We start from the raw sequence: 24,776 nt of genomic DNA, 5'->3' as shown, positions 1-24,776 counted from the left end.
AAAAGATACAGAAAGAGGACCCTATCTACATCCTCCTCCAGTTCACCGGATCACACCGGGATACCCCTATCTGCCCGTTCCCCCTCCTCGCAGGCGGACGTCGGGTCTGGTGTAACCTCTCAGTCGGAATGTGACTCTGATGCAGATCAGACTTCCGGAACACGGGATATGGTTGATAGCCTTATTTCGGCTATTATTCAGACGCGTGAGCTTATGGAGGAAGAGACAGCCTCTCAGGACGTCTCCGTTTCATTTAAACGGATTAAACGTCCCTCTAGAGTTTTTCCCAATCACAAGTAGTTTGACAACACTACGTCTAGACACTGGGAAAACCCTGGTAAACGTTTCCCTGGAAGGAAACTGCTGGATGTTTTATACCCTTTTCACTCAGACCTTGTTAGGAAATGGTCCGAGTCTCCTAAGGTAGACCCGCCTGTGTCTAGATTATCCTCACAGACAGTTTTGTCTATCCTGGACGCGGCATCTCTTAAGGATCCCACGGACAGACAAATCGAGGCATTATCCAAATTGGAGTTTGAGGCTTCTGGAGCCTCCCTCTGTCCTAGTTTCGCCTCTTCACGGGTAGCGAGAGCTGTGTCAGCCTGGGCCAAAACCCTGCGCAGAGGCACTTTAGCTTCAGCTCCCGCTGAGGAACTGTCAGATTTGGCAGATCAGATTTCACTTGCAGGTAAATACCTAATGAATGCCTCCCTGGATGCGGCTGCTTGCTCGGCAAGGGCTAACAGTAACATTGTGGCCATTTTCCGAGTTCTTTGGCTTAAAGCGTGGAACGCTTCTAAAAAATCCCTCACTGGCCTGCCCTTCCAGGGCTCCAGGCTCCAGACTCTTCGGCACACAGCTGGATCAAATGATCTCGGACGCTACTGGTGGTAAGCGTACCTCCTTACCTCAGTCTAAGCCTAGGCGTCCCTTCAACAAGATGGGTCCCCAGTCCTTTCGGTCCTTTACCTCCTCAGGAAACCCCGCTCATAAGGACCGGTCTAACTCCCAAGGAGAACAGAGGAAACGTTCTTTCAGGCCTCCCCCGCACTGGAGAGCTAAGAGCCGCTCCTCAAAACCTTCTGGACCTCAAGGCCACAGATTTTCTAATAAATGACAGGTCGCCCCCACCTGGAAATCTTTCCAGGGTGGGAGGCCGGCTTCTTCTGTTCTCAGAGGTTTGGCTATCGGTAGTCGACGCCTGGGTCAGGGAGATCGTCACCTCAGGCTACTAGATAGAATTTTCTTAGCCCCCAGGAAGACGTTTCCTCTCTCGTCCTCCCAAACAGCCCTCCCATCTCCCAGGGCTTCTCCAGGCCGTTGATTCCCTCCTCGCCTCAGGAGTCATAGTTCCGGTCCCTTATCGCGAGCTGTTTTTGGGTTTTTACTCAAACCTGCTTCCAAAAAAGGACGGTTCTCTCAGTCCATTTTTGGATCTCAAGCCTATTAAACCGCCATCTCCGAAATCGACACTTCAAAATGGAATCACTGCGCTCGGTGATCGCTTCCATGGAACCGAAAGAATTTTGTTCCGTGGACATTCGGGATGTGTATCTTCACATCCCGATTTGTGTACAGCATCAGAGGTTCCTCCGTTTCGCGATGCAAGAACATCATAACCAGTTCACGGCTCTCCCTTTCGGTCTGGCGTCTGCTCCCAGGGTCTTTACGAAGGTCATGGCAGCTGTCATGGCCATTCTGCGTTCAAAGGGAATTCTCTTGATCCCCCTACCTCGATGACCTGATCAAGGGTTCGTCTCGTCGGGATTGCAGTCAGAGCCTCCAGTTTACCCTGAACACGCTTATTCGCCTTGGCTGGATAATCAACTATCAGAAGTCATCCTTGATTCCAACCCAACGTCTGAAGTTCCTGGGCATGGAATTCGACACCTTTCAGGCTCAGGTCTTCCTCCCCAAGGAGAAGTTCCTTTTCTCTTCGTCAGGGTATCGGAGCACTAAAGGGCCCAAACCCTCTGCCTCGCCATGAGGGTTCTGGGGGAAAATGGTCGCTTCCATGGAAGCGGTCCCCTATGCTCAGTTCCACTCTCGCCCTCTCCAGCTGGCCCTTCTGGCTGCATGGGACAGGAACCCACTTTCCCTGGACCACCCGTTTCGCCTCTCTCCCAGGGTGAAGCAGTCTCTCACTTGGTGGACGCTATCCACCTCCATTCTGCGCGGGAGGTCATTTCTTCCCCTCCGCTGGCAGGTCATCACCACCGACGCCAGCCTTCAGGGGTGGGGAGTGGTCTTTCTTTACCTCACGGCCCAGGGCCGCTGGACTGTTCAAGAGGCACGTCTTCCTATCAATCTCTTGGAAATCAGAGCCATCTTCCTAGCCCTCATCCACTGGCAGTCACTCCTCTCGGGAAAGCCGGTCCGCATTCAGTCGGATAACGCCACAGCCGTGGCTTACATAAACTGTCAGGGAGGGACTCGCAGCAGGCAGGTCATGACGGAAGTGGCAATAATTCTGCGTTGGGCGGAGAGCCACGTTCCCTCTATATCAGCCGTCCACATCCCAGGGGTGGACAACTGTGGAAGCCGACTTCCTCAGTCGCCAAGGACTCATGGCAGGCGAGTGGTCTCTCCTCCCCTCGATCTTCAGCCAGATTTGTCAGAGATGGGGCGTTCCAGACGTCGAGTTAATGGCCTCCCGGGCAAACCAAAAGGTTCCTCAGTACTTTTCCAGGTCTCGGGATCCGTTGGCCGTCGGATGCGACGCTTTCGTGATCTCGTGGGCCCAGTTCCAGATGCCTTATCTGTTTCCACCCCTCCCCTTGATCCCAAGGGTTGTAAAAAAGATTAAGTCAGAAGGGGTCCCTGTCCTCTTGGTAGCTCCAGATTGGTCTCGCAGGGCCTGGTATGCGGCTAGTAAACTAGTGAACATGCTATCGGACGTTCCATGGAGACTTTCGCAGGGGCCCCTCTTCCATCCGAGTCTCTGAATTTAATGGTATGGCCATTGAGGCCGTGGTCCTGAAGGACGCGGGTTTTTCTCACAGCGTCATCCAGACTATGATAAAAGCGAGAAAACCGGCTTCCTCGCGTATCTACCATAGATGTTGGAAGGCCTTTTTCCGTTGGTGTGAGGACAACAGTCTGTTTCCTATGACCCTTCCATCCCTTCTCGGTTTCCTTCAAGCGGGTCTGGATTCGGGACTTTCCCTGAACACTTTGAAGGGTCAGATTTCCGCTCTGTCCATCCTTTTTCAAAGAGACCTGGCCTCTTCCACAGGTGAGGACCTTTATCCAAGGGGTCTCTCACATAGTTCCCCCTTATCCTCCCCTATCGAGCCTTGGGACCTCAACCTCGTGTTAGACGCTCTCCAGTGTGCGCCTTTTGAACCGATTCAGGACATCTTTCTAACTTCTATCATGGAAGGTGGCCTTCTTGGTCGCCATCACCTCGATTAGGAGAGTATCCGAGCTGGCAGCATTGTCCTGTCGTTCTCCCTTTCTAATCCTGCACCAGGACAAGATGGTTCTTCGACCGGTTCCTTTCTATCAAAGGTAGTTTCGGCATTTCACATCAATGAGGACATCGTCCTTCCTTCCTTGTGCCCTTCTCCAGTTCATCCCTTTGAGAAATCTCTTCACAACTGGATGTGGTCAGGGCTATCCGAAATTATCTTTCCAGGACTGCTTCTTTTCGTCAGACCGAACCTCTGTTTGTCGTCTCGGAAGGGCGTCGAAAGGGGCTCTCCGCCTCCAAATCCACAATTGCTCGTTGGATCTGATCGGCGGTTCTGGAGGCGAGGCGTGCCGTGTCCAAAACAAACAGCCTCCTTCGGGGGTGAAGGCTCACTCTACCCTGGCTGTGGGAGCTTCCTGGGCAGTTCGTCACCAAGCTTCGGCCTCGCAGGTTTGCAAGGCCGCAACGTGGTCATCCATTCACACCTTTGTAAAATTCTACAAGGTGCATATTCAGGCTTCTGCGGACGCGAGCCTGGGTAGGAAGATATTGCAGGCGGCGGTTTCTCACCGGCCAACCTAACTTTTTCTACTGGTTATCCCGCCCCTATGGACTGCTTTTGGAGGTCCCATGGTTACCTGTGTCCCCCAATGAAGCGAGAGAGAGGGATTTTTGGTTCTTACCGTAAAATCTTTCTCGGAGCCTTAATTGGGGGACACGGCACCCTCCCTTTAGGTTGTACCGTGTTGGCCAACGTGTCGTTGTTGTGGGTTGGTACATAGGTTGAGTTTTATATTACTTGTTCCTACTACTGCTTTTGCACCAACTGAGTTGCCTGGTGCCTGTCGGAGGGTGTATACTGCCGGGGAGGAGTTACTTCTTTATTTGCATAGTGTCAGCCTCCTAGCGACAGCAGCAGACACCCATGGTTACCTGTGTCCCCCAATGAAGGCTCCAAGAAAGAGATTTTACGGTAAGAACCAAAAATCCCTCTCTTGCAGCCTGGCCTAATGCCGGATAACCAGCCCTGTCCACCAGGATTAAACCCCTTGGATGCACAGAGGCACCCTCCGTTTTTCTGTCCGTGCAGCCCCCACTGCTCCATCACTGTCTAGCGGATGAAGCAAGGAGGCGGACGGTTCTTCTCCATCTCCCTATGAATGGGAGAGTGGATTGAGGGTTTTTTATCCTTATCCTTCACCGTCCAAATCACCAGTGACAGCAGCTGCACAACAGAGGTACCTGCAGCATCGTCTGGAGGACATCTCCAGCCTCTCCGGGTAAGCGCTGAGAAGGGGGTGCTCTGCGCAGTCCGGGCACAGGCAGCAGACTTCCTGGCGGGGAAAGGGGGTGTTTTTCAGGCCTGGGCATAAATTTAGTCCCCGTCTTTGGCCTTGTACAGGCCAAAGCTCCACCACCGCTATGACGCGTTTTGGCGGCACCCACTTTTCTTACGCTTCTCGTTCTGAACGAGAGGCGCCCATGAAATCTCGTCAGCCATCTTCCTACACCCTGTCGCAAGCTGACATGGCCTTTGGATGCTCAGGAAGCCTCCTGCTTGCCCGGATAGCGATGTGGAGTATGATTCTCGTGGCTGGGACACAGAACCTGGGTAAGGAGCCCTGCCATTAGCTCTCTCTCGCTCTCCCTCTCTCTCCCCCTCTCTCTCTCTCTCTCTCCCTCTCTCTCTCTCTCCCCCTTTAAGTATCCTATCCTCCGTGGGGACCCTGATTAAGGGGGCACATAGGAGTACATCATGTTCCAGCCTCAGGCACCTAAAAAGTTCCATAAGACTCTTACTCTTTTTCACTTCATGTAACTCCTGCTAGTCTGCATTTCCAAAAGCTGAGTTGACTGCTCTGCACAGCCTGTGACCCCAAATGCGCTCAGGAACCCCCTGGTGACACTGAGCCCAGTGTTCTTAGTCCCCCTGAGTGGGTCTAGTCTCTGTCGCAATCTCAATTCTCTGGCCTAAGCGCTTGAATTCTTCAGTGTTCCTTGTGGAGGTCGCACGTCTGATGCAGAGGGATCCTCCCCTACACGGGAAGAGTCGACTAGCAGAGGCCGCACACAATCTAGAAACGTACAAGCGTCCAGGAAACGGATACCTAGTACGTCTCCCGTACAATCATGTGCCATGCCGTCAGCGAGCTCCGTTTCTCCTCCCTCTCCAGACGTTGGTAGCGAACTCGATTCTGAGTATGAATTGGACGTCTCCTTAGATCCGGATTCGCCAGACCTTTCAGAGGACGCTTGATTCTCTGATTGAGGCCGTCAACCAAACTCTGAAGCTTGATGAAGACTCCGGCTCTGTGCCATATCACGCTGTGTGCTTCAGAAAAAGCTAAGCGTCCTCATAGAACATTTGCCATTCACCCGGAGTTTCGGGATATAGTTAATCGGCACAGGGAGCCACTGGATAAGTGCTTTACAGGACAAAATCCGCTTGAGGCGAGGCACCCTGTAGTAGACCCGCCAGATTGGGGCAGAGTTCCCTGTGGTAGACCTGCCAGTCTCTCGCCTGGCATCCAAAACCCTTGTATCCCTGCTGGACGGATCATCTATATAAAAAAATAAATAAATAAATCCCACAGACCGCCAGATAGAAAATTTGGCTCGATCTGTCTTCGAGGTCTCAGGTGTGGCTCTAAGCAATGGTTTCCTGGTCGGAGACCTTGGCTAATTCCATTCAGAGCAGTAATCTTCCTCCGGAGGCAGCGCAGCTGGCTAGCCAAATTTCTCAGGGAGGAGATTACCTAGTACACGCTAATTTGGATGCGGCCAACTGTGTGACTATATCTGTGGCAAATGCCATTACGATCAGTGTCACGAATCCCTACTCCGTGGTGTCACTTATTCGTCACGTGCCTGCTCTCACACGTGACTTGGGGTTGTGCCTGCAGGGTTAATCTATCTCCCCTCTCTCAGTTCAGCATTCAACCTCTGTCCTATGCTGTAATGGGAGCATAAATCACACACCCGCTCATACGCGCTGCCACCACTCATCGAATACACGGGCGATGAGTCCCGGACTAATAATAATACTAATAAAAATGTCTCACTCATCAGGCTCACACACTTTTAGGCTATGGATTCTTTAGAACATTCAAGGTTCAACTTGTTAAAGTTTTATACTTTATAATAACAAAAGGGACAGTGCTTACAATAAGAAAAGGTATAAAAATATGATAATAAAAAGACATACAACTTATGCAAAACAGTATCAAAATAAACAGGAGAAACTTACAGAAGTTATCTAACTGGTAGTTGCTTCTGCTCCCTTAGGGTAGGACGAATGTAGATTGGATCACAACAGCTTCTCGGGCTGCCCTCACATGTGAACACAATTCTGTCTTCAGCCTAAATTTATAACTTTGGTCTGAGATCAGGTTTCTAGACCGGCCCCTCAGGCCAATATCATAACTGCTGCCTGTTTGATTGGGCACGGCCGCTCTACTAATGAATATATTATTTTCTCTTTTGAGACACTTGTGAAAAGGTTCTCAGGAATAGATCACCTCAGGCCGCATTTAGCATCTCCTCTCCAAGACCTCAGAGGTGTCAAGTGTTCCTTTGTTCTTGGCCTTAGCCAGACCTCCTGGTGAGATAGGGAGATACAATGTCTACTAATCCCAAGGAAGTACCTGTTAACACCTAGGTGCAACTTGCCTTCAGGACAGATGTTACATTATCACTAGTCACACATATAACCCTAGACATATGTCACTACACACATATAGATATATATATACACATATTTCACCACACCTCCCTCCTTATGAACGTGCATGGGGGTTGACTTACAGGTCAACTCCCGAGCACGTATCTGGTTCTGCCCCATCTTGGCGAGAGAGGCCATCAGCATTGACATGATCAACGCCCTTCTTGTGCTGAATTGTGAAATCATATTGCTGAAGTATCAAACTCCATCTAAGCAATTTCCCATTGTCCCCAACTACTCTGAGCCAACTCAATGGGTTATGATCTGTGATCACGGTGAAGTTGCGCCCATAGAGGTATGGATGCAGCTTCTGCAGAGCCCACACAATTGCCAAACATTCATTTTCAATGGTGGCATAAGCCACTTCTCTGGGCAGGAGTTTCGTGCTTAGGTACAGAATTGGGTGTTCCTCTCCTTGTTGGTTCACCTGGCTGAGAACTGCACCTAGCCCATAGGTGCTGGCATCTGTCTGCACTACAAACCGGCGAGTGAAATCTGGGGCCTGCAGGACGGGTGAACTAACCAATGCCGACTTTAGGGCAGAAAATGATTCCTCACACTGAGGACTCCAGGAGACCATTTTAAGAAGTCTCTTCCTGGTCAGATCAGTTAATGGTTTGGCCAGAGCACTGTAGTTTGGTACAAACCTCCTATAGTAGCCAGCCGTACCCAGGAAGGACAGTACCTGCTTCTTGGTTCGTGGGGTGGCCCAGGCTGTAATGGCTTCTACCTTCCCTGGCTCAGGTTTTAGCAGTCCTCCCCCCACCCGGTGTCCCAGGTATTGTACTTCCTGCATGGCTACCTGACACTTTCCTGGCTTAACAGTAAGACCTGCAGTTTTAAGATTTTGCAACACCTGAGAAAGCTGTACGAGGTGTTCCTCCCAAGAATCACTAAAGACGGCTATATCATCAAGATAAGCGACGGCAAAACCATCACACCCTTCCAATAAGTGATTGACCAACCTCTGGAAGGTCGCAGGGGCATTCTTCATACCAAAGGGCATCACCAGAAACTCAAACAGCCCGAATGGCGTTATAAAGGCAGACCTCTCCTGAGCTTATCTGGTCAGGGGTATCTGCCAGTATCCCCTACTCAGGTCCATGATGGTAAGGTACGATGCTTTAGCTAGCTGCTCTAACAGCTCATCTATCCTCGGCATGGGGTAGACTTCACATGTAGTCAGTACATTTAACTTCCTGTAGTCTACGCAGAACCGGGTAGTACGGTCCTTTTTTGGGACAAGAACCACAGGTGAGGCCCAGGCACTCTGGGATTTTTGTATCACCTTGAGTTTCAGCATCTCCTCTACCTGTTCCCTCATGTGTGCCTTCACCTCGGCTGACACACTGTATGCAGACTGCCGTACTGGGGGATTAGTACCAGTGTCCACATGGTGAACTAAGTGTGTCCTCCCAGGCTCCCCTGTGAAGACTTCGGTGAACACGCTGAGCGCCCCCATCAGCTCAGACCTCTGACTGTGGGATAGCTCAGGGTTAAACTCTGCTGAATCCAGGGACTCCGTGTACTGAGTCCCGGCCCCCACATCCAGTAACAGATCAGCCTCCCCCTCTTCAGGCAGGCTACAGACAGGTAAGACACCGGCCTCCCTGGCATGATGTGCCTTCAACATATTTACATGAAACACTTTCTGACGCTTTGCATGCTCATCTAGTGTCACCACATAATTAACATCATTCAGCCGCTTATGTACAGTGTATGGTCCCTCCCATGCGGCCTGCAATTTATTCTGTAACATGGGGACCAACACCCAAACCTTCTGCCCCTCCTCGTAGGCCCTCAGTCTGGCATTACGGTCGTACCAGACCTTCTGGTTGATTTGGGCCTGGGCCACGTTCTCATGGGCCAGGTTGCTCAGTTTTTGCATTCTCTCTCTGAGCCGCAGTATATATTCGACCACTGAGACTCCAGTAGTTCTGGGGTCGTCCTCCCAACAGTCCTTAATCAAATCAAGTGGCCCCCTGACCCTCCTCCCATAAACCAGTTCAAAGGGGGAGAATCCAGTAGACGCCTGGGGGTATCACTCTATAGGCAAACAGATGAGGGAGGTACCGCTCCCAGTCTCTCCCTTCAGTCTCCACCAGCATTTTCAGCATTTGCTTTAATGTTCCGTTAAACCGCTCGCAGAGTCCGTTGGTTTGGGGATGATAGGCGCTAGCCACAAAATGCTGTACTTGTATCCTCTCACAGAGGCTTTCCATCAGATCAGACATGAACTGGGTTCCCTGATCGGTCAACATTTCCCTGGGGAAACCCACACGAGAGAACACAGTCAGTAAAGCATCCGCCACTTTGTCTACTCGGATGGAGGACAGTTCCACAGCTTCCGGGTATCGTGTAGCATAGTCCACCACTGTGACGATGTACTTTTTGCCAGAGCTACTAGGGATTGCAAGTGGCCCTATGATATCCACAGCCACTCTCTGGAAAGGTTGATCGATCACCGGCAGTGGTATCAATGGAGCTTTCTGTATATTCCCGGACTTCCCAAGTCTCTGACAAACTACACATGATCGGCAGTAATTGGCAATATCTGTCCCCATCTTGGGCCAATAGAAGTTATGTGTCAGGCGAGCTTTAGTCTTTTTGCATTCCAAGGTGTCCGGCCAAAGGAATTTCATGGGCAATTCTCAATAATTGTTCCCTAAATGCATATGGGACGATCAGCCGCCGTTCATAGTCCCAAGATTCTGTAGTATCCGTGGGGATAGTCTCTGTATACAGTCTGCCCTGGTCCCAGTATAATCTCTTTGTCAGAAGCAGCAGGGGGTCGGTCTGCAAGACATCGGAGCTCCTCCAGACTGACATCTGTCTGCAGGGCTTCCTGGAAGCTCTGACGGTCAGCCTGCAGGCCCTGGCCTAGTGTGACTGCCAGGCCCTGGTCTGAAGCTGAGTTTTCAGTGTCTGTTATCAGGGACCTTGGTGGGTCTGCCATGTATGGAGGCTCCGGGACCACAGTATGGGCCTCCTGTCCTGGCAGTTCTGTCTGAGACGAGACTCATCCTCTAATCTCTGGGCCTGAGTCTGAGCCGCAGCCTGACTCCGGGTCACAGCTGCCACATAATTATAGTCCTGTGCATTGGGACATTTTCCCTCCTCGCACGCGATCTCAGGTGGGTCTCTTTCTTCCACCTTCTCTGCATCATTTACTTGCAAGGGAGGAACATAGTGGGACACCATCCTCCCCAGGTCCGTGCCTAGCAACACATTAGTGGGAATAGCCTCCGATACTCCCACTTCTCTGTCCTTTCCCTGCTCCCCACTCCAGGTACACACGGGCCATGGGCACGGCAGGGCTGACCCCTCCAATCCCGGTTATAGACGTAGTCTTTCCTGGTATGATATCGGCAGGGGTTATCTGAGACCAACAGTGACAGATTTGACAGTTCTCATTCGCCCTCGCATCAGAGCCGGCTACAAAGAGGACAGACGGTGGGGGCACAGACAACTTTGTGGTGGTAGTTGGGTGTTTCTCCCTATCAGGGCAGACAGCGCTAACATGTCCCACTTTGTTGCAGGAGAAGCACCGGCGTGCATCCCCTAGAGAATGTCTATTCCCCGGGGCCCCATAGAAGGTGGGCTTGGACAGCACTGGTGATCGGCCGGCAGAGGGAGAAGGGTCCCCGTTTGGCTTACCTCCCCTCCAGCTGAACCCCGATGGCTTCCGCACCTCAGGCATCCTGTTAGCCACATAGCAGTCCGCAATCCTTGCAGCCTGATCCGCACTTTGTGGCTCCCGATCACACACAAATTGTCGTACATCCGTGGGGCACATGTGAAGAAATTGATCCTTGACCATTAGATCCGTTAAGTCCTCAAAACTGTTAACAGAAAGTCCCCTAATCCATTGGTGGAACTTGGTCCTCAAAGTGCTCACAACATCCGCATAGCTGTCAGTGGATCCACGTTGTAGGTTCCAGAACTTCCTACGATACACTTCTGGTGTCAGGTTGTATTTCCTGATCAGGGCCTCTTTTATGGCCTCATAGTTCGCATCTAGCTCTGGTGGGAGGCCAGCAAAAACTTCCAGGGCTTTGCCTCTCAACCCTGGGGTTAGATACTGTGCCCACTGCTCACGGGGTAGATGGTACTGTCTGCAGGTTTTTCAAATCCCCGCAGGAAAGTATCTAAGTCCGTATCCTTCTCCATCACAGGGAAGTTTTCTAGACGTGGTCTCCTTTGATTTATGTCCTGGGAGGGGGTTATCTGAGGACTGAAACCCCGCTCTAGTTGAGCCATCTGAAGCTGGAAAGCTCTCTCCTCACGGCGTTCTGCAGCAGCAGCCTGGCGTTATGCAGCCTCTCTCTCGGCCCAGTCCCGGCGTTCTGCAGCAGCCTGGCGTTCTGCAGCCTCTCTCAGCCTGGCGTTCTGCAGCCTGCCGGTACTGTAGAATCAGCTGCATGCGCAAATTGGGATCACTTGTTCCCAGCCGTTTTAAGTCCATTTGTAAAGTACAGTCCATAGGGTCCTCAGCACTGGCATTTCCATCAGGCTTCTCCGGTGCAAGAGTTGGCATTGCTGGGTCTCTCTGAGGTGGGCTTTCTCCTTGCCCAGATGTTTCAGCACTTTGCTCTATGTCCTGCTCGACCAGGGCGCGTATCGGCAGCTCCCTGGATCTGTCGGCTGTCTCTATTCCTCTCTGCTCACAGAGGTCGGTCAGAGCCTCTTTGCTCTGCTTCTTGTACTGGGCTGCCATATCGATGAACAGCTTTTGCCAAATAAAAGATAGAAAAGAAAAACGGGGAGGGGAAACTGTTTGCAAGTATGTCTAAGTAAGCACTGAGTTGAACCTTGAAGAACTGGTGCACTCCTCGCAAGGATACCAATTCTTTAGTACAGGGAATAATTGCTTAAACCATGCACTAATGCTCTAATACAAATAATTCTATCCCACCGCTCGCCACCAATTGTCACGGATCCCTACTCCGTGGTGTCACTTATTCGTCACGTGCCTGCTCTCACACGTGACTTGGCGTTGTGCCTGCAGGGTTAATCTATCTCCCCTCTCTCAGTTCAGCATTCAACCTCTGTCCTATGCTGTAATGGGAGCATAAATCACACACCGACCCAGGCCACACACCCGCTCATACGCGCTGCAACCACTCATCGAATACACGGGCGATGAGTCCCGGACTAATAATAATACTAATAAAAATGTCTCACTCATCAGGCTCACACACTTTTAGGCTATGGATTCTTTAGAACATTCAAGGTTCAACTTGTTAAAGTTTTATACTTTATAATAACAAAAGGGACAGTGCTTACAATAAGAAAAGGTATAAAAATATGATAATAAAAAGACATACAACTTATGCAAAACAGTATCAAAATAAACAGGAGAAACTTACAGAAGTTATCTAACTGGTAGTTGCTTCTGCTCCCTGAGGGTAGGACGAATGTAGATTGGATCACAACAGCTTCTCAGGCTGCCCTCACATGTGAACACAATTCTCTGTCTGCAGCCTAAATTTATAACTTTGGCCTGAGATCAGGTTTCTAGACCGGCCCCTCAGGCCAATATCATAACTGATGCCTGTTTGATTGGGCACGGCCGCTCTACTAATGAATATATTATTTTCTCTTTTGAGACACTTGTGAAAAGGTTCTCAGGAATAGATCACCTCAGGCCGCATTTAGCATCTCCTCTCCAAGACCTCAGAGGTGTCAAGTGTTCCTTTGTTCTTGGCCTTAGCCAGACCTCCTGGTGAGATAGGGAGACACAATGTCTACTAATCCCAAGGAAGTACCTGTTAACACCTAGGTGCAACTTGCCTTCAGGACAGATGTTACATTATCACTAGTCACACATATAACCCTAGACATATGTCACTACACACATATAGATATATATATATATATATATATATATATATCTATTTATATTTCACCACAATCAGAAGATCTTTATGGCTCAGAGAATGGAAGGCGGATTCTGCATCAAAAAAATCTAACATCTCTTCCTTACCAGAGTGGGCATTTGTTTGGCGAGAAGCTGGATCATCTTATCTCGGATGCTACTGGAGGAAAGAGTTTCTTCCCCAGCAAAGGCTTAGGCGTCCCTTTCGGCGTCAACAACAAATCCATTTCTGATCCTTTTGCGCCAATCCGGTTTGGTCCACTACATTTTTAGAATCACAACGCTCTCCACGCAGGAACAGAGGACCCCAGATATCCTATAGGTCCAATCGGCAATGGAAGGGTTGACCTAAACAGTCTGGATCTAAGGGATCTAGGTCCCAGAGATTTTCCACCCACTGACTCATTGGGGTTAGGCGGTCGCCTACTTCTGTTTCACCAGGTCTGGCACTGTCGTTCACGACGAATGGGTCAGAGACCTGGTGTCTTCCGGATACAAAATCAACTTTTCTTTGCGTCCCCCGGCTCGTTTCTTTCCTTCCCGACTTCTAACATCAAGGGCAAAGGCTTTCCCGAGCCATAAACTCTTTGCACCGCGATGGCGTCATTGTCCCGGTTCCGGAAAAGAAAGGTTTGAGGGATTCTACTCCAACCACCTATTCGTTGCCCCCAAAAAGGATGGAAAAGTGAGACCCATACTAGACCTCAAACTTTAACAAGTTTGTCAAGGTCAGTCATTTCCACATGGAGTCTCTGCGTTCGGTCATTACCTCAATGGAAAAAGGAGAGTTTCTAGCATCCATTGATATTCGAGATGCTTAACTGCACATCCAGTTTTTTTTGTTTTGTTTTTTTTCCCCTCCCCACCAAAAGTTCCTGCGTTTCGCCATTCGCGACCAGCACTTTCAATTCACAGCTTTGCCCTTCGGCCCTGCTACCGCTCCCAGGGTTTTCACAAAGGTCATTGCGGCTGTCATGTCCATCCTGCACTCTCTGGGTGTGGTCGTCCTACCCTATCTGGATGACTTCCTAGTCAAGGGGTCCGTCTTTCCACAATTGCGCTGATTCCCTTCGTATCACTTGCGATACTCTCTCGTCTGGGTTGGCTGATAAACTTTAGCCAAGTCTTCCCCATGTCCAGCCCAGCAGATATCCTTTCTGGCATCACCCAGGACTCCTCCTGAGGGTTGATGATTCTCCCTCAAGACAAGGTCCTAGCCCTTCAGCAAGGAGCCCACGCACTTTCTCAGTCATCCCCTCATTCCATCCACTTTGCGGTGAGGGTACTGAGGAAAATGGTGGCAACAATGGAAGCTGTTCCTTTTGCACAAATGCACGTCCCCTACAGCATGCTCTTCTAGCGTCTTGGGACAGGAACCCTTTCTCCCTCTACTGCCGGTGCCACCTATCCTTGCGGGTCAGGCAGACTCTCAGATGGTGGACATTGAGTTCTTCCCTCAACCAGGGAAAGTCCTTTCTCCCAGTTCAATGGCTAGTGGTGACTACTGATGCCAGTCTTCTGGGCTGGGGAGCAGTTTTTCATCACCACAGCTTTCAGGGCTACTGGTCATCTCAGGAATCGAAACTTCCAATCAATATCTTGGAAATCTATAGTTCTTCCATGGCGCCATTTCCATGTCTGTCCATTTTTCCCCCGCTGCCGCTTCTGAGAATCATCAGGAAGATCAAGGCAGAAGGGGGTTCCAGTGATCCTGGTCGCTCCGGATTGGCAACGCCGGGTGTGGTTCACAGATTTGGTGCTCCTCATCACCGACGTACAATGGCGACTCGACTGCTGTATCATCCAGATCTGCAGTCGCAGGGACTGATTTGCCACCAGAACTCAGCGGCCTTGTGTTTAACGGCTTGGCCATTGAATCCTGGATTCTGGCCCAGGCTGGTTTTTCACCACAGGTCGTGTCCACAATGATCAGTGCTCGTAAGCCTGCGTTGGTACGCATTTATCACTGTACCTGGAAGACATTTTTTTGCTTGGTGCAAGGCTCGTGGACGTCTTCCCCTCGTCTTCTCTATTCCCACCATTTTGGAGTTCCTACAGATCGGTCTGGTCTCAGGCCTCTGGCGCTCAGCTCGTTCAAGGGCCGGATATCCACCTTATCGGTCTTATTCCAAAGTAGGATTGCGACAAAACCTCAGGTGAAGACGTTCATTCACGGGGTTACACATATGCTTCTCCCCCCCCTATCGCATGCCTTTAGACCCTTGGGACCTTAACTTGGTCCTGGGAGTCTTACAAGAAGCTCCTTTTGAACCTTTTCATTATATTTTGCCCACCTTTCTGTCCTGGTGAGTTGCATTTCTCGTTGCAATCACATCAATCAGGCGGGTTTCAGAGCTGGCTTCTCTGTCCTGTCGGGCACCTTTTACTTATTTTCCACCAGGACAAGGTTATTCTTAGGCTGTCCTCATCCTTTTTGCCCAAGGTTGCCTCATCCTTCCACCTTAACGAGGACATTGTTGTTCCCTCAGTTTGTCCAACTCCAGTCCACAGGGTGGAAAGAGCTCTCCATACTCTGGATGGAGTCAGAGCTCTGAGAAGGTACGACTCGAGGACTGCGTCCTTCCGAAGGTCGGATTCTTTGTTCGTGCTTCCTGAAGATCACAGGAAGGGTCTAGCCGCTTCAAAGGCCACTATAGCTAGGTGGATTCGTTCCACCATTCAGGAGTCCTACCGCATCAGAGGTAAGCCTATCCCAGCGGGGATCAGGGCACACTCGACTCGCTCAGTGGGTGCTTCCTGGGCCATTTGGCATTGGGCGTCTGCAGAGCAGGTCTGTAAAGCCGTGACTTGGTCCAGCCTACATACTTTCTCGTAGAACTATAATGTTCATACTCAAGCTTCAGCTGATGTGGGGCTGGGCTGAAGAATTCTGCAGGCTGCAGTGGCGCACATCTAGGCAGTTGTTACGTGAAGCCTGATGTTTTCTGTTTTCCCACCCAGGGACTGCTTTGGGATGTCCTACGGTCCGGTGTCCCCCAATGAGATGGGATTTTTGTGTACTCACCGTAAAATCCTTTTCTCCGAGCCACTCATTGGGGGACACAGCACCCACCCTGGTGTTTTTCGTTAGTTCGACATGTACTTTTATATGTTGTTAATGTTCTCCTACTGTTTTTCTCTGAACTGGTTCTCTGGGAGGCAGCATGAGGGTGTATACTGCAGAGGAGCTAACTTTCTTTGTACTAACTTAGCGTCAGCCTCTTAGTGACAACAGCATACTCCCACGGTCCTGTGTCCCCCAGTGAGTGGCTCAGAGAAAAGGATTTTACGGTGCGTACACAAAAATCCCTGTTTTACCTCAAAGAAATCCCCTGCTGCAATCCCCTGCTGTAATGTCAGTATACTCTTTTGCACCCCCTGCCCAGGAGATGTGGTATGATCAGACCATGTTCCTGCATGGTCAGACACAGACAGTACACAGTACAGGAACATTTATAAGATTGTCACCACAGGGACATTTTATATGAACACATCCAATTCTGGAACTTAATATTCAAAGATCTATCGATTTTAATATGTTGATTACGATTACCTTTGTTCGTGTGGAAAACCCCTTTAAGTTTAAAAGGAATCCGTCACCATGTTTTTGCTATCTATTCTGAGAAAAGCATGATGTAGACAGACCCTGATTTCAGTGGTGGATCACTTAATGGCCTGTTTTATCAGAAGAATATTACCTCTAGAGCACAAATAAAGTTGCTGCCATGTAGTCCTCCATACTCCTGAGCTCTGTATAACCCTGCCCCCACCACTGATTTGGCTATGCACAAGTGTTCACAGAAATCTGCCAATCGATGGTGTGTGCGGGGTTATTCAGAGAATAAGTGGTAGATTTATAGCAGATAAAAATCTTGATTTTTATCAAAACTGTAGCAAGCAGTAAAGTAATACGTTGCTGGAATTGGGTCTTTTACCATACAACATGGTGGTCTCACATGGGGGAGCAAAAATCTGGTAATGGATTCCCTTTGAGTGGGTTATTCAAACACTAGTAAAGTTGCATATGAACGTTACTTATTTTCTACTTCCCTTCTCCTTCAGTTGCTGCTGCCGGTGGTGGGTCTGTTCTGAACGTTGCAGCATTGTTGGCATCTGGAACTCAAGTGACTCCTCAGATAGCTATGGCAGCTCAGATGGCCGCATTGCAAGCCAAGGCATTGGCAGAAACTGGAATCTCTGTTCCTAGTTATTATAATCCAGCAGCAGTTAATCCAATGAGGTTTGCAGAGCAAGAGAAAAAACGAAAGATGCTTTGGCAAGGCAAGAAAGAAGGGGTGAGTTTTAATGAAACTATTATTTTAGGAGGAAATTTTTTATTTTTTTAAATATATAGAAACTTTGCAATCAAGTGTCATAAATAGAGATGACGTTTTATTTGTGGTATTATCCAGAAAATAGAGAGGTTTCAGTCTACAACTTGACCTTCATCAGTCTGATGGATAAGTAATCACTGTTTGTACAGAGCAGCGCTATGCGATATCCTCGGCTACTCAGGAGAAGCACTTCTCCTGAATGAAGGTCAACTTGTAGATCGAAATGTCTATTTTCTGTATAATATCACTAATAAAATTTCATCTCTATTTATCATACTCAAGTGCCAAGTTTCCATATATAGACTGCGTCAATCTTTTCCTGCCATACTGTTAAAAACTGTGGCAGTTTGTTTCTTATTGTAAATGAGAACCTAATAGAATAAGAAATGCAAATGTAATCCAGCAGAATTCACCCTTGAACTATGATTATGATAGGATGGTTATATAGCTGTATAAATCTAATTGAAAATTGTTTTCTGGGGATGATGGTTGCAGCAGTGAAGCTTTACATGTTTTTTTTTGTTTGTTTTTCGTTTCAGGACAAATCGCAGACTGCTGAAATATGGGAGAAACTCAATTTTGGAAACAAGGACCAAAATGTAAAATTTAGGAAGCTAATGGGAATAAAGGTTGGTGAAGTTGCAATGTAATATATATATGTGTGTGTATATGTATGTATGTGTGTGTGGATAGATAGATAGATAGATAGATAGATATGAGATATATATAGAGAGAGAGAGAGAGGGAGTGAGCTTGAGAAAGGTCCACATCCTGGACTGAAACGTCGCACATGGGCCAATAAACCACCTTTATTTTTTCTATTGGAGTGCTGCCTTCATTTTTCTGGATTATAGCATGAGGTTTGGTATATACCTGGAAGGATTTTTTGCACCCTTTGTTTTCTTCTGGTGCTGCTTTGTTTTCTTTTTCTATATATAGAGAGTGATAGATAGATAGATATATCTATAGATATATATTTATATATATATATATATATCCTTTTTTTTTTTTTTCTTAATGCATTTACTATCTGGATTAAATTTTAAATTAAGCTGTACTTTTATGGACAATCTACAGGGAACTATCTTTATTTTTAATGCAAGAAAGGGGAGTAATTACAGTTTTTAGGATATTAAAAAAAGAAAATCCCCCACCCCTCTTTGTCCTGCTAGAGGATTTGAATTTGATTGTTCTATATACTGCAATACAACATTGTTGCGGTGTATACAAAAAATCACTGCCTCCTTTTTGTGAAGGTTAGGCAAATGCTGGTCTTCACAAGAGTGCTGTCATGCTAGGCCCCCGATTGCTGTGGCAAACCAACAGCACCCCATGACTGCATCTCTGGTGAGTTGTGAGGGCTGAGGTGAACAGCACAGACAGCGGACCACTGTTAATGATTGATACTGGCATTTAAGAAGTTAACAGGCGTGCATGGGGACTCTCCATGCAATGTACATGTATGATCAGGGCTGGACTGGCCATCGGGCACTTCTGGCAAATGCCAGAAGGGCTGGTGCCAGGAGTGGGCCGCTGCTATTAGCGGCGCCAGGACCGACTCACCTTCCGCCCCCCGATGCCCCGCATTCAACTATACCAGCATCTATGACGCCGGTACAGTTGAATGCAATGATGGAGAGCGCGTCCGCTGTCGCTCCCTCTCCCATCATTCCCCGCTCTGCCTCGCGCTGACACTGTGGGTGCGCGATGACATCATATCATCGCGCAACTGCTGTGTGGTCGGGCAGACTGCAGCTGCTGAAGACCAGAGCCGGGAGCAGCGCGGGGCACGAGGAGTGTTGTTGTTGTTTTTTAATATATCAGTGAGTGATAACTGGATTGTGAGACAATTGGGAGGGCTGTATTACATTCTATGGTGGGGGCTTTATTACATTCTATGGGGGCTGGCTGCATTACATTCTATGGGGGCTGTGCTGTATTACATTCTATGGGGGGCTGTATTACATTCTATGGGGGGGCTGTATTAAATTCTATGGGGGGCTGTATTAAATTCTATGGGGGGCTGTATTATATTCTATGGGGGGCTGTATTATATTCTATGAGGGGTGAAATCATACTCTGAGGGGGCTACATTATATTCTATGGGGAGCTGCATTATACTATATGATTAGGGCTGCATTGTATTCTATGGAGGGGCTACATTATACTCGGGGCTACAATATATTCTGTGGGGTGGCTGCATTATACTCTGCAGTGGCATCATACTATATGTGGGCTGCATTATACTGTATCGAGGACTATGGTGAATACATTATACTATATGAAGAACTATGGGGTGCATTATACTATGGGAAGTGAATTGTACTACATGGATGACAGTGGCGGTGCATTATACGATATGGAGCACTGTGAGGAGTGTATTATACTATTTGGAGGACTGTGGCAGTACATTATACTATATGGAGGACTATGAGGAGTGTATTATACTATATGAAGGACTATATTATACTATATGAAGGACTATGAGGAGTGTATTATACTATATGGAGGACTGAGGAGTGTATTATACTATATGGAGGACTGAGGTGCACATTATAATATATGGAGGACGACTATGGGGTGTATTATACTAAACAAGCAAAATGCTGCCTATTCATCGAGTGCTTGGATTGTTCATGTGGGAACAGAAATCCTTGTTCTCAGCAGCACATCGCCGGTGTAAACTGTAGATGTGCTGCTGATAATATGATATTGTATGGGGACAGATTGATCTAATTGTGATTGTTCTGTCCCCATCATTCTTTCTCGGTTGGTGTAAAGAGGCCGGGAAACAAGCAAACAACTTCAGTATTGTCGATCACACTCGTTTAGTGGCCTGAGATCAGTGCATGTAAATACAGCAGAAATGCTTCGCAGGGAGATGAGGCAAGGATGATGACAGTTGTAGTTAACGCTATTCCCAGGTGCCGGGTGCTAACTCTACTGCTTTTCCCAGCCGCCAAAGCATTTAATTCTGGTATGTGTAATGATTTTTAGGGTTGATGTCAGCCTGGTGTAAGTAATCCCTGGTGTAAGTAATGGAGAGGTGTCTATCAGACACCCCCACTACTAACCCAGACCTGGCGAGACCCAGCGATTCTGAAGAGCGGTCAAGCCTCAGGAGGAGCTGAAACGTTGCCCAGGATGAGTGGGGCAGAATAAAGTTTTTTCACTTTTTTCCACCTGAAACAATTGGAGTGCTGCCTTCATTTTTTTTTTTTTTCTTCTTTTTTTTCTTCTGTTTAGTTTGGCAAGTATTAGACTGTTTGCCTGGAGGCCTGGCACCCGCTGTGAACTATTGTGCTGTTCCTTTCTCACTATATATATCTATATCTCTATCTGTATAGAATCAAAAAAAGGAAAGCGGTACAAAAAAAAACTAGAGAAAATAAGTGGACTTTAATGCCTGAACGGCGTGGCAATGGCCTGAACGCCACACTCAACAAGAGTGGTTCTGCAGGTGGTGACCACAGACCACATCTCAGTACCAATTCTTTCTGACTGATGTTTTGGTCACTTTTGAATGTTAGTTGTGCTTTCACACTCGTGATAGCATGAGACGGACTCTTCAACCCACACAACTGGCTCAGGCAGTGCAGCTCATCCAGGATGGCACATCAATGCGAGCTGTGGCAAGAAGGTTTGCTGTGTCTGTCAGCGTAGTGTCCAGAGGCTGGGGGCGCTACCAGGAGACAGGCCAGTACACCAGGAGACATGGAGGGGGCCGCAGGAGGGCAGCAACCCAGCAGCTGGACCTCTACCTCAGCCTTTGTGAAAGGAGAAGCACTGCCAGAGCCCTGCAAAATGACCTCCACCAGGCCACAAATGTGCATGTGTCTGCACAAACTGTTAAAAATAGACTCCATGAGGATGGTGTGAGTGCCCGACATCCACCAATGGGGGTTGTGCTCACAGCCCAACAACGTGCAGGACGCTTGGCATTATCCACAGAAGACCAGGATTGGCAAATTTGCCACTGGCGCCCTGTGCGCTTCAAAGATGAAAGCAGGTTCACACTGAGCACATGTGACAGAGTCTGGAGATGCCGTGGAGAGCGATCTGGTGCCTGCAACATCCTTCAGCTTGACCGGTTTGGCAGTGGGTCAGTAATGGTGTGGGGTGGCATTACTTTTGAGGGCCGCACAGCCCTCCATGTGCTCGCCAGAGGTAGCCTGACTGCCATTAGGTACCGAGATGAGATCCTCAGACCCCTTGTGAGACCATATGCTGGTGCAGTTGGCCCTGGGTTCCTTCTAACGCAGAGCAATGCCAGACCTCATGTGGATGGAGGGTGTCAGCAGTTCCTGCAAGATTAAGGCATTGAAGCTATGGACTGGCCCACCCGTTCCCCAGACCTGAATCAGATTGAACACATCTGGGACATCATGTCTTGCACCATCCACCAATGTCACGTTGCACCACAGACTGCCCAGGAGTTGGCTGATGCTGTAGTCCAGGTTTGGGAGGAGATCCCTCAGGAGACCATCCGCCGCCTCATCAGGAGCATTTCCAGGCATTGTAGAAAGGTCATACAGGCACGTGGAGGCCACACATACTACCGAGCATCATTTCCTTTTCTTGAGGCATTTCCACTGAAGTTGGATCAGCCTGTAACTTCATTTTCCACTTTGATTTTGAGCATCATTCCAACCTCAGACCTCCGTTGATACTTGTGATTTACATTGATCATTTTTAGGTTTTATTGTTCTCAACACATTCCACTATGTAATGAATAAAGATTTACAATTGGAATATTTCATTCAGTGATATCTAGGTTGTGGGATTTTAGTGTTCCTTTTATTTTTTGGAACAGTGTATATCTTTCCTGTATCTAAGTGCTAGTACAAACACTTAAACAGTAAAATAACAGCTTTATTATAGAAAAAAATAAAACAACAATAATATAACTGTTAACTGTTCCTTTGCCGACACATACAAACCTAATATGTAAAATATATACACACAAAGAACAGAGGATCAGATGGATGAATAGTGTGTGTATGTATGTGTGTATATATGTGTATGTATGTATGTATGTGTGTGTATATATATATATATATATGTGTGTATGTGTATATATATATATATATATATATATATATATATATATATATATATATATATATATATATATATATATATATATATATTTATTATTGCAAATGTCTCGTCTTGTTGTAGAGTAGTTTAGTATTACAGCATTGCAGTTCCTACCATGTGTAATCTATATAATGATGTTGTCTTTTACTAGAATGAAGAAGAAGCTGGAACAAGTGCTGTGGAGTCAGAAAATTTCCAGACCATGAAGCAACAGGAAGAAGTTTTTAGAAACCTAGATGCTCAATATGAGATGGCAAGATCACAAACCCATACACAAAGGGGCATGGGCTTGGGCTTTACATCATCGATGAGAGGAATGGATGCAGTCTAGAAGAATAGGCTTGTCCACTTCTTGGAACTTTCAATAGTTCATGTTCTTGTAACCAAAAAGCTAGATCTCTATTCTAGCTTGCATGGATGTTGCATTGACTTTAACTTATTAAGAAAATCATTTTTGTAAATATCAGTGATACTGGTGTTAGTTATATCAGATTTGGTCTATTTCCGTTTAACGACAATAGAACATTTTCTTTTACTATTTGGACATCTAAATGAACATAAAGCTTTGTATCAATTATATCAATTTCCTGCTGTGTGACGACTAATGCAGGACTGATATCATTACTAACTGTACACAAATGTTCAGAAAAATTTCCACAAGCAAAATTTGTGCCAGAAAAATTCTGGATGCTAATAAAGATGTTTATTACAGTGTCTTAGGTATGTTTACATTTTGTTTAGATGTTTTCTGTCAGATAGCATTTGTTTCAGTACACTTCTGTTCTATACACTTGTAAATTTACATGATAAAAAGGCCTTCATAAAAGCTGATTGTTTCCTTTTTTTCATACAAATATATAATTAGCGTGTATATATGCCTATATATACCACGTGTATGCCTATTTATACAGTCTCACGGTATGGGTGTGTGTATGTGTATGCATGTGTGTGTGTATGTATGTGTGTATATGTGTGTATGTATGTTGTATGTATATGTATGCGTGTATATGTATGTGTGTATATGTGTGTATATGTATGTATGTATGTATATATATACACACACACACACACACACACACACACACACACACACACACACACACACACACACACACACACACACACACACACTTCTCTCACACTTCAGTTGTTTTGGCGTCAGTCTGCTCCGGCATACTGACGGATCCGTCACAATTGTTGAGAAAACTGTTCTAAAGGATTCGGTTTTTTTACAGATCCGTTACTTGGGGGGTTGTCTGGGAAAAGTATCTACTTTTTGGAGCATGCGCAATTGAAAAAGTGGATTGGATCCGCCAAATGATGGTCGCGACGGATCCGTCGCCCATAGGTCCCCATTCTATGGAATGGCGGACGCGACGAATCCGTCGCGAACCGCCATTTCGGCGCAGACAAACGTTATAATGTCCGTCTATGTCTAGATGACGTCCGCCAAATCTCGACGGATCCGTCACATGGCGGATGGAACGGACGACCACAATCCGTCGCTAACGTATGTCTAGCCAAAAAAATGGCGGATCCGCTATTTGAGGAAAATGGCGGTTTCAGAGTAACTCCAAAAGACTGAAGTGTGAAAGAGGCCTTAGGAACCTGGTTTGTTAAGGTGCTTGTCACTTATTAAAATTAATTCTGCCCATGCATTCTATTGCCTGATTATTCTTCTCTATAAACAAGCAAAAAAATTGTTGGAGAATAAACAAACATCAAAATACTATAGTGCTTTTTTTATTATTATTATTATTATTATTATTATTATTATTATACCCTCAATAAGGCTAGGAACCTTCCATGCCCCCAGACCCGCCAGCAGTTATCTGTATACCGTATATACTCGAGTATAAGCCGAGATTTTCAGCCCAAATTTTTGGGCTGAAAGTGCCCCTCTCGGCTTATACTCGAGTCAGGGTCGGCGGGAGAGGGCGCTGAGGCATACTTACCTGCTTCCGGGGCTCCTGGCGCTGTCCCTGCAGTCCCACGGTCTCCGGGTGCCGCAGCTCTTCCCCTGTTCAGCGGTCACGTGGGACCGCTCATTAGAGAAATGAATATGGACTCCACTGCCATAGGGGTGGAGCCGCATATTCATTTCTCTAATGAGCGGTAACTGTGACAGCTGATAGAGGAAGAGGCTGTGGCACCGAAGACCAGCTGTCCGGGGGAAGGAGCGGGACGCCGGGAGCAGGTAAGTATTACATATTCACCTGTCCGCGTTCCACACGCCGGGCGCCGCTCCATCTTCCCGGCGTGTCTCCTCACTGACTGTGCAGGTCAGAGGGCGCGATGACGCATATAGTGTGCACGCCGCCCTCTGCCTGA

General features: G+C 47.6%; 1 protein-coding gene across 2 annotated transcripts in view; it reads left to right on the top strand.

Annotated features, from left to right (window-relative positions):
* RSRC2 (arginine and serine rich coiled-coil 2) overlaps positions 1 to 23,273 on the top strand; it is a 64,501-nt gene extending 41,228 nt beyond the window's left edge. For both annotated transcript variants that reach the window (XM_077293162.1, XM_077293163.1), the window contains 3 exons: positions 17,074 to 17,306; positions 17,885 to 17,974; positions 22,597 to 23,273. In XM_077293162.1, the coding sequence (XP_077149277.1) occupies positions 17,074 to 17,306; positions 17,885 to 17,974; positions 22,597 to 22,776 (503 nt within the window). In that variant the 3' untranslated portion in view covers positions 22,777 to 23,273. The remainder of the gene's footprint in view (positions 1 to 17,073; positions 17,307 to 17,884; positions 17,975 to 22,596) is intronic.
* The last annotated feature ends 1,503 nt before the right edge of the window (positions 23,274 to 24,776 follow it).

This window comes from Ranitomeya variabilis, chromosome 1, assembly GCF_051348905.1.
Source record: "Ranitomeya variabilis isolate aRanVar5 chromosome 1, aRanVar5.hap1, whole genome shotgun sequence".
NCBI classification, from domain to species: Eukaryota; Metazoa; Chordata; class Amphibia; order Anura; family Dendrobatidae; genus Ranitomeya; species Ranitomeya variabilis.
This window is presented reverse-complemented; position numbering and strand designations above follow the sequence as displayed.